The sequence below is a fragment of the Acomys minous genome (assembly GCF_964271855.1).
Source record: "Acomys minous genome assembly, chromosome: 13".
Lineage (NCBI taxonomy): Eukaryota > Metazoa > Chordata > Mammalia > Rodentia > Muridae > Acomys > Acomys minous.
The window spans coordinates 70,611,830-70,623,046 of record NC_140495.1 but is presented as its reverse complement, the minus strand read 5'-3'; the positions used below and the strand labels follow the sequence as shown (position 1 = coordinate 70,623,046).

General features: G+C 35.4%; 1 protein-coding gene across 48 annotated transcripts in view; it reads left to right on the top strand.

The window, feature by feature from the left end:
* Nucleotides 1-11,217, top strand: part of RIMS1 (regulating synaptic membrane exocytosis 1) — a 487,053-nt gene that overhangs the window by 370,717 nt on the left and 105,119 nt on the right. For 28 of the 48 annotated variants that reach the window (XM_084753097.1, XM_084753071.1, XM_084753076.1 and 25 more), the window contains one exon: nucleotides 151-263. In XM_084753097.1, the coding sequence (XP_084609223.1) occupies nucleotides 151-263 (113 nt within the window). Of the gene's footprint in view, nucleotides 1-150; nucleotides 264-3,848; nucleotides 3,879-7,050; nucleotides 7,072-11,217 lie in introns of those variants that run through there. The other 20 variants (XM_084753104.1, XM_084753101.1, XM_084753098.1 and 17 more) reach the window with 2 other exon arrangements.

Genomic DNA, 11,217 nt, shown 5'->3' with positions numbered 1-11,217 from the left:
CATTTAAGCTATTTGATTTTGCTTCTAACAAACCAGTTAGTTAATTTATGCATATTTTAGTAGTGACTGGAAAAAGGCATTTGTTTTGTTTTGTTTTGTTTTTTGTCAACCGTATTGGACTCTCACCCTCCTTTTGCTGTTTGCCTACAGAATGCACAGACAAGGAAGCCCAACCCAGTCCCCCCCAGCAGACACAACCTTCAGCAGTCGCCGAGGAAGGCAGCTCCCACAGGTGCCAGTTCGAAGCGGCAGTATAGAACAAGGTATCCAAAAATGAGAGATCTTTGTCCAAACGCCTGGAGTTGAGAAACTTCTCTTAACACCCGCCTCCCAGCCCCCCTTTGATCACGTGACACGGTCTTGATCATATGCAACTCTCCGAACCCCAAGAATTTAAGTGTCTTATAATTTTACCCCAGTACCTACTTCTAGTGGTTCACACCGTACCACAACAACCAGCGCTCGCCGTGTGAGGGAATGACTGAATTCAGACGATTGTTTCACAGAATGGGTGGAGCCCGAGCTGTTTTTTGCAAAAGCATAAAACTAGGTGATACATATTTTCAAAACCTGTATGCTGCCTGTTTACGTACCGAAGATTATCTTTTTTAAAAAAATTAAATATGATCACTGAGTGACACCTTAGGGATTTCCATTTTAGCTTCATTGCCAATATCTAGAATTTTAACTAGTTTGATGATGTAAAAATTACTCAGAACATATATTTTTTTATTTTCCTATGATCCACATTGCCTTGATTTCCTATGTTAAGCACACGAGTTACTTTGCTTTTCTAACATAATGGGCGTGGTGTGTGTGTGTGTGTGTGTGTGTGTGTGTGTGTGTGTTTTATGGAGGGAGGGGTCCTTGGTAGTAGAAACAAAGATTAATTAAAGGTTTGAAATACTCGACAAAATACCTTTTTTTCTGACCCATTTCTTAGTGAATCAATGACATTAGTATTTCTTATCACATTTATTACTAACAACGAAAAGTATTATTGAATTTTTCTCTAGTTCAGGGCTGTGGCTTGAGAACAGTGAACATAGTAAAATGTCCCCAGTAAGTCTGCATCCCTGTGAAACACGCGGTGGCTAACTCTCTGACTACTCCAACAGTGTTGATGGCAGCTGCCGTAATAGTTTCATTCCCTCCCTGAGTGCGTTGCCCCAGTGACTGCTGCAGCCCCTTTACCATGCAAAATACTTGATAATAGCAACATCAGTGTGAATAAGTGGTGTTAATGATGCAAAAGGTACCAAAAGCTACACCGACAGCTGGGTTTGTGATTTTTAAAATTGTGTTTCATGTTGGTTCAGGATTGAGGTAAATGTATATATTTAGTCAACTTGGAAAATGCAGTCTTGGTGAATCTCCTTTCCAAAATACCAGTAATTGATTGTAGACTCCACATTTCTAGTTAACTTTTTTTTTTCTGGAATACTTTGAGTTGATTAAGCAAAAAAAAAAAAAAATGTAAGTTGAACTATACTAGGGATACGTCTGTCAAATGTTTAATATTTCAACAACTAGATGATGGTGTTTAAACTTACTTATTCATGACCTCTTGTTGCACAACTGAACAAACTATTAATCTGGATGCTTCGTTACAAACCCAGTGCTACTGGTGACCTTGAAACTCAGCAGCTCATGTGTTCCTAAAATTCTTTGCATTTCCTACAGCTGAAAGTAAAACAGTCCATGGCATTTGGGGTTACACAGTGGGATTGTAGTGATGTTTTTGCAAAGTCAGTTGGACCATCCGTTTATTTCTCAAATTTATGTTACAGTGTTCGTATGTACATTTTATGATATTAATATTTGCGGTTGTTTTTCAGAGAAAACGTCGATGTGTAAGGATTGAATTAAGGTGGGAAGAAGGGAAAGAGTGGGAATGACAGCATTGGGGTTCTTTTGATATTATTCACTATGAAAATTACTTCAGTAAACACAGTTGGTCATTGAAGTACCCTGAAGTATTGTGATATAGACAGAACTTTTACAATAGAGTATTTACTACGTTCTATCTAATGAAAGTGTTCCAAGGTGCTACTTCCCGATATTGATACATGCTTTGGGGTGTGTGGTAGACGATGGTAGATGGTAGTGTCTTTTGTCATCCGATGGGTGTGTTTACTACTGAACAGTTCATATGACCTGTTTGCCCTTAATTGTTTCTGAAAACAATTTGATCCACAAGCTAGACAATACTAGATATGTTTTTTAATACTGAATTTTGCTGTTCTTAAGGTGATAGACATATGACACTCATTTTCCTTTTGATGCAATTTCCCTTTTGATGCATTTATTGTATTGTAGTACTGTCTCTTATGGGAATTAGCATCTACTGTAGTCTATTGTGACTGCGTAAACTCCTACTCACCTGACTTCTGGTTTTGCTTACTTAATCTGTCATGAAGGTCTGTCTTACTTAAAAAAAATTTTTTTTAAATTTCTGTTGATAAACAGCTGATTGGTAAGAACAAATGTTTTCAGTGGTATAATTTCTGAAAAAGTGATATAATCTCCTAATACAATCATAAACTAATTATATTAATACATTTCTATATATTTTAATCTATGCTATTGTCTTAGGTTTGTATACAAAGATAATTTGATTTGTTGGATATATTTTCTAAAATTTTTATCAATGATATTTACTGTATCTTCTATAGTATACATATTTTCCAATTTTAAAGATTATCATTTTAAAAGATTTATTTATTTACTCTTTTAAAAATAGTTGGGGTTTCCTTAAACATGTTGGAGTATTAGCGCATTTACTACTTGAAATCTAGTTATTTAAAATAGATGGCAGGAAAATCAGAAGGTTGCAATACAGATTTTGAGACTAAAAAACAGGTTAAGATATAATCTATACTTTACCATATTTTTAAAAGATCTAAAAATTGAAAGAAGAGACTTTCTGGCAGTTTCTTTAATAATAAGTCAGTATTGAATACTATATGGTGTTATTTTAAAGATAAAGCCAGCCATGATTCACTGTATAAAAAAGTATGTGGTTTTCCTGAAACAGGTCAGATAATTGTGGTACTTCATTGATGCTTTTTAGTGAAACTTGTAAAGACCACTCACGAACAGTTAAGGGAAAGCTGGTGGGTCAATACACTACTTACAATCTGAAACCATAATGTCACCTTCTTTGAGATGTTACTAGAAAGTTATTTAGCAATAAAAATATAACAGCAAGTATAAATTTGTATAAAAGATATAAGATAGTGTAATCTGTCACAAATGAGGAATTTCATATTGAGATATTTAATATAATTAATCTGAATTTAAAAAGATTACTTACATTGGGATATATTTTGTTCACAAAGAGAATGCTACAGAAGTACTTCCATGACATAATTTATGTAGTTTCTATTCAATAGAAAAATGGGATTAATCACAGTGCATTTCAGGACATAGGAAAAGACAATTTTACAGTTAAAGTTTATATGTAGGTTAAATATGTCTTTAGTACATTTACAGTATAAGACAGAGGTTGGATTTAAACTAAAATGCTTTAATGATATTGTTGCCAAACTGTACTTCTTAAAGGCACAGAAAGTATTGTAGCATATATATTGAGAATAACAAACAAGTTATTTTCCCGATATTTTTGTTTTGTTAAAAACTTTGAATTGCTGTATTCATTTTTGGATTAATTTCAGTATCATATGTGAAACTTCTCATGGTTTATCATTGCAGTTTACCATGTCACCTTATGTGTTATGCATTTTTATTATTCATGCCATTTTGTTAATTCACATTCCATGTCTAACTATAAATTTGCTGATTTCTTTCTTTTGTTTCCATCATTATGTGCATTTAATTCATTGAAGAACAAGAAAAATATAACTCTTCCACTAAAGGTAAATATTAATGTAATTTTTAACCATTAATACTGTTAATTTTTTAATATGTAAGAGTTATGTAACTATTGGAATAATGACCAAGGTGGTTACTTTTCTGAAAGGATTTCATATTATATGCAGTTGAGATCAAGGAGGGAAACATTTTAAAATAAAAAATAGTAGTAATCCAAAGTCATTTGTCTACATTGATAACTAAAGCAATTCTTCTGTAAATTAATCATGTACATTCTTACATGAAAATATTTTATTTTAAGTATTCATGACATATTCATTATTTCTCTTTGGGTTTCCTTCATTTAGTTCTATTTTCTTGCTCGCATAGATAAATGTCCCACTATTCTTTCTGGGTAGCATCTACTATACAGAAAAAGAAATCCCTGCCTCTTATTGTCTAGATAGTATGAGCTTCAAGAAGTTTCTAACCCTCGGTGCAGTCAGGCATGTTTTGAGCAGCTCCCTAAATATTTAGAGCTCTGGGATTCAATATTTTTTTGAATAGTAAACCTATTTACCTGAGAGATATAGGAAATAGAATTTATTCAACCCAGTAACCTGAGACATCTCTGACCTCTTCTCTGGTGTTTTGAATCACGACTTATTCTTGATCTTCACACTTAAATTTCAAGTGAGTTTCTGGCCTTGGCCCTGGACCGTTGCACTACCCACATCGGTTCTTATTCAGGGTTATCTTTGGCCTGATGATTAAAGCTTTAAATATGAGCTTATAAATCCGTGGAATAGTTCTATAATAATTTTTAATTATGCAATTTTTTATAGATTTATTTATTGAATATTTAAAAGCAGTTTGAACTTGTTTACTTATTTTTGTAATTCTCAAAGCTAATCATCAATACAGCACCATCTGTATTCAGGATATATGCCCTGGGGTTGGGGTAATGTGTCAGAGGTTAAGAGCACTTTTGGTCTTGAAAAGACATGAGTACAGCTCCAAGAATTCTCATTAAGCAGCTGACAACCATCTGAGCTGTGAGTGAGCTGAGCAGAGAACTGCTTCAGTGCTCATTTCCCTCATCTAGTGTCTGTGTGCACCTGCACACAAATGGTACACACACACACACACACACACACACACACACACACACACACACACAGGAGATGCCCTTTACTGTTTATTAGTAGTAGTGAAAAAAAAGGTGGTTTTTTTATTCTTCACTTTCTTTCAGTAAACTTGGAGAAGCCTGTTTCAGTAAAGCCAAATACCAAATGTATTATTCCAAATCTTAGTATAGCTAGGACATGTTATGAATCTCAGTGTAGGAGATGATATTCAATAATCAACAGATAATATTCTCTGTTTAGTCTGAATTGATACTTTCCTTATTCGTTAGGCACATAAAGCAGATATCCATGCATATACTATTAGACATACTAGCAACAAATAGTAACTAAATCAAAGAAGCTCTTATTTTAGGTTTCAATATGCTCTCGGCCATCTGCTATTCTTAATTTATGCATCAGAAGCAACTTATATTTAATAATACAAAGTGACTGGTGTGTTTTTTCTTAGAATCAGAAGAATATTGCTAGCCTTGCAAGGTTAACAATGTGGTAACACGTCTTTTGAATTTCATATTGGAAATAAGTATAATTCATTTTCTAAAAGATACACAGCAACAATCAATTAGAGGAACAGCTAATTAGAGGCCTTCTGTGTACTGCTATCACCCAAATCCACAGTTGGCTGCTACAAATTCTCCAGAAAGCATGTGTGAATAATGTCCACATTTAAGACCTTGTTACAGACCACATCAAAAGTGAGCATTTTCATAGTTGAGTGTGCCCTGGCTGACAGGTGTTACTGCCTGCCAAGTCTTTTAGACTCATAAAACATACTGTGCAGCTCCAATCAACAGAGGAGACACATCTGAATGTTACTAGCAAGATTCAGCAGCTAAGGATGGTGTGTTCTTCCCACAGGGTTTGAGGCAGTGTAGTTCAGCCGCCAGTAGTGGTCCTCACAGCCCAGAAAGAATTAAAGCAAGTTCATCTTTTTCTTCAAAGCCAGGTTAGAGGCTGAAATCCAGAGAAATGTTTTCTGCATAGAAAGCCCTTGGTGGCAGTCTCTTGACCCTCCTCTGCAATCTATGAGCAAGAATTCCTGTGGTTTGAATGCTTGCTCCCTGAGAAAACGAGCAATTGGAATGACCAATCTTGACTGACCAGAGAGGTCCACGAGCTCATCAGTCTTCATTTGTTTTGACCCCATTTTTCCAGGAATAGTGCAACACTGTCAGTGCTGACATTGAAACAGTTCTGGGAAAACAGCTGTCCACTCCACCTACAGTGGACTAGCCTGGTGATGTTCCAGAACACGATCAATGATAAAATGTATCACTCACTTCATATTGATGACTCAATTAAGAACATCATACGTTATTGCATATTGTCATAACAACCCAGGACATAAGTATTCCTTATCTTGAAACCGAGGCACCTAAAGCTGCTAGCGATTGAAAACCCGACCCCTTGTCAGTCACTTGCTTAGTAAGTGGTAGGTAAGCCTCCTTCTAAGGACCTTATTCAGAATCACTTTGTGCTACAAGCACCCCAATGTCCTATTTTATTGAGTGCTTACTATGCATATGGAGTCACATCCGTCTAGAACTCATATTGTATAAAAGAGTACTAGGGCCTAAGTGGACGGCCTCAGGTTCCATGAGGAAGACCCAAATTTCGATCATCTAGTCTGTGTTATGTCCTCTTTGTTATAAAGGGACAGCCGACACCTTCATGGCAGGATGGAGTTGGAGAGGCCCACTTGGTTTTCGTACATTCACTTGCTCCTTTAGCTGTGGATACCAAGCTAAATCTGTGCCTGGTTTCTCGTTAAGCCACCCACATAACAACAATGAAAAGAACAGATTACTTATATGCGAATACATACCACAGCCTGGGCTTGAAAATTCAGGTGAAGAATTATAAATAAATACTTACACCACTTAATTTACCATTGGCTCCTTCTGTGTTGAAAGCTGAGAGATACTATCATTTTCGGTTTCACAGACTGCTTTTAGGCCTATTTTTCATCATTCATTCTAAAAGTAAGCCAATTTTTCCCTCTCTGCTACATTTCTTGGACAGTTTTAAAGAGCCCATGAATGTAGTTTGGGGGCATCGAAATAATGATATAAGAAGATCAAAAGTGAACCAGAAATTAAATGACATCAAGGTGAGAAAATGTTATTATCATGATAAATGTCTATTTTTTTTTATGCCTTTAGATGGTATTCCTTAAGTGCATTATCTCTGGTTCCTGGAAGCAAATTCGAATTGTACGAGAACACATTACATGATATTTTCTAAAAATATAATGCCCTTAATTATAAAGCATGTGTAATTTTTACACCTGGATAATGAAAGACATTTAGATTCTAAGTAATTAAATTATTTCAAAGGAACAAAAAAGCAAATAACATTTTGTTGCATTTTGTTTTCTACCTGACTAATGAAATGTGTATTAAGCATTGTAACAAGATTGTAAGAGCTTTGATAGGATATCTTTAGTCAACTGCATTTTTAATCTAAGTCTATAATAAATACTAAAGCGTATTGCCTGTAGTTTTTATGCTAAGTAATGACAGAAACAGTTTGAGTGTTAAGTTATGCAAAGTAAATTTATGGAAATATGGCATTAACCTGAATTAGATTGAATTTATATAAAAGTAAGAATGCAAATTTCCTTACTTTCTGTTGCGTTAATCTACACTATTATAGATCATTAATCATTTCTAATACTAGCAGGCTATAGTGGCAGGCTGGGAAGATATATGCTTGAAGCTCTAAGTAAACCAATGTGTACTTTTCAAATTTCACATTTTCTTAACTGTCTTTAACTAGTACCAAAAATTTGTGATTTTTTTCACAAATTATTTTTTAATAGAAAACCTAAGATGTCAGCTCAGTCATTTCCTGTTCTTGAATATTAAGATTTATAATATATAGGATTTTGAGGTACAACTCCACGGTTGTGTGTTTGCTCAGTGTGTATGAACCCCCTGGCTCTACCTGTAACTGTGGCCTGAAGAAAGACATAGTGAGCTGTAGGAGGGGCAAAGACAAGGAGGCAGAGAGAGGAAATATTTTTTGGAAGCTTCATATTCCTTAATCTTCTAGGCTGAATCATTCAGGTACAGTATTTTTATTTCCATATATATTATAAATAATGAATTGAGCAGTCCATATTAAAAGGGTGTTTGGCTCATCATTATAGCTTCTTTAAAATTGGCTACTCAGAGAATCCAACAGTAAATCACGCATTCAAGAAGTCATGGTTATGACCTTCCCTTCTGTTCTGTTTAGAGTATTTACTAACAACCCTATTAATGATAGTCATTAAGGCTTCTCCATATTTCACACACAGCAGTACTTGCAAGATATACTTAACTGATCAATAACTTTGTTTGCCCTTTCCTCCTGAGATTTGTAAGGAAAGTGAAGAGGAAATTGTCTAACCATGGTGTCCTACCATGGACTGTCTATTTAATGTGCACTGTCTAATTGCATATGAGGTGAATTGCCCTGGTGGGCCTTTGACAAAATATTATATCTTAATGGAGAACACTGTTCTAAAAAAAACCACCTAATTTCTTTGTGGCAGCTATTTGACCTTGAGTAGTGCAGAAGAGCTAGGGAAAGGAGTTTTCCATCCACAGATGACCTTGTCTGTTGAGGACAGGCATTTTGGTAGGCTGGAGCTTACAGGTTTTCACCTGGAGACGGCAACCTTGAGCTCTGTAGGCAGTTCATTGGAAATTGTGCGTGCTAAATCAAACTCTGAGGTGCTATGGGTGCAGTGGGATTTGAGTAATCATTTGTGTAAACAATTGTTTTCACCTATGCCAATCTTCCATCTCAATTATCTAGACTAAGTAGACTGTCTTCTTTAATTTTCCTAAAGCCAGTGTGACGTGTTCACTCAAGGGCTTGTCACCATGACTCTCAGGCTGGATAAAGGTTATCTTTTACTGTCCCAATTATTATTGAATACTGGGCAATATCTAAGATGGTTACTTACAAGGAAAAACCTAAAAACATATCAATACTTGCAAACAGGAATGTGTTTTACTTAAAGGAAATGTCCTAGGATCTGGAAACTTGTACAGAGTGAAAGAACTACAAGTTTCATTTTTATGCATAGTATATATGACACTGCTGATGTAGAAGTTAAATAGAGATTTGGAAAACCATTAGCTTGCTTGGGTCCAAAAGTAAGGTGGAGCATCAAGGGAGACACTCTCTCTTAGTTTTAAAGGAGGAACGAGGTAATGATGTAAAATTCAGCTCCCTTTTCTATAGTTTGGGTAAACTGGTGAATTTAAAATGTTGGAAAGGATGAAATGGAGTCTAACAAAGAATCATTATTGTTTTTGATTTTACAAGTGTGGGTGTGTAGGGGTGGGGAGGGGAAGACGGCAGGAGAGGTTCTCTTAGGAGAGTCCCTTCCCTTTACAAATAGAAATCCTGAATAGGTGCATTTCAGGAGCCAGTGACCTGCCGAAGAACAATGAAATCTAGACAACTCCCACTCTTTTCCTAACTCTTTTACCATGTCTATGAATACTGACATTATTGCATTTTAAATCCTCAAATATCAGCCCACCTTATCAGACAGAGTATTTCAAGATCTAGTTTACATTTAAAATGCCTGTATTCTGTATGCAGACTGTGTAACATTTTCACCTACTGCATTTCAACTAGCCATATCTTTTTAATGTTTAGTCCTTTCTGTTCTCTAGATTATGTTGCTGTTGGTCTCAGTTTAGGCGCTAGGAGTGAAGTTACCTCATAAAGTACAATGCTTCAGAGAAAATAATTATTTTTACTGTTGTCAACACCTGAGTCACTATGGATGACACAGTCATATGCTGATTTCTATCTGGCAGCTTTCAGGTATGAGGTAATTGACCAGCTCTCTTGAAATGTTCACTGGGAGAGAGGAGGCTTCCACTCTTTTCACACTATCACAGGGTTGTCATTTAGGAAGAAGCAGGTGTTCTCATTTTTCCAGCTATGAAATATCAAAAGGGGCTTAATTATCTGAGACAAAGATACTGTGTTTTAGGAATGATTCATGAACTAATGTTCGCAAAAAGAATGCTGAAAATCTTTCTTATTTTAAGAAATGTAATGTAGAAATTTATTTTGACCATTTAAAATCAAAATTCAAAAGAAACATTTCACTTGAAAATATGATTAAGTTTTCGTGTGTCTAGGTGTTTTGTCTATGCCTATAGTTTATGCATACACTCCATCTAATGCAGTACCCATGGAGGTCATAAGAGGGCGTCAGATACTATGTAGTGGAATTACAGATGGCTGGAAATTGAATGTGGATCCTCTGTAAGAGCTGCCAGTGATCTTAATCTCTGAGCCATCTCCCCAGACCATATACTTAAGCTTATGTTAATTTCTAGTTTTATAGAGTATGAAATTGGTACAAATTCAAATTTATGTAAATTTGTGAAAACTTTATTTTAACTTGGAATGCTACTAAATAACATATAACATTTGAAATGTTTTAGGCAATTTAGAAACATTCCAAAAGTAACATTGTCTTTGGAAGTGGTATACAAAAGTTTTAATACTCAGTTAATGGCAATTAAATGTTTCCCCAAGTATCATTATCAGATAAAATCGTAAGAGGGGTATCTGGAGAGGTGACTAGCATTGAAGAGTGTTTTCTACTTTTGTAGAGGACTTGACATTGATTTCCAGGTCACAACTGCCTGTGACTCTAGCTCCAGGTGATCCAGTGTTCTCCTCTGGCCTCACTAGACACCTGAACATATATGTTTGTTTATACACACACACACACACACACACACACACACACACACACACACACACAAACACAAGCTCACACTCACAAACACAATGCCTATATAAAGAATTCTTAGCACAGTGCATAATATGACAAGGAATGCTTTTTAACTGTTTTTATTCATAGTACTATGAAATATTTTCTATTAGAATATTGTCAGTGCTCTGTAAGTTGTAGCTACTGATCCTGTCCTGTGTGTTCCAATTGCAATTCCTTTTGTTGAGTTTAAGAAGGAGAGAAATGATCTCCTGATGTGATTCCTAAAGAAGCCCTGCTTCTGGTTATTTTCAATGGTATTTTGACAAGCATTAGTTTGAAAAAAAAGTTGAATTTGCACAGAACAATGAACAGGACATTGGTGTTTTCTGGTTATTTTTTTAAAATGATCTCCTTCAATATAGTTCTGCACATCAGTGTGTGCTTATATGGAACCACAGTCTAACCAACATAGGAGTAGCACGCAGGCTAGATTTATTGGAACAAACTTCAGCCTTT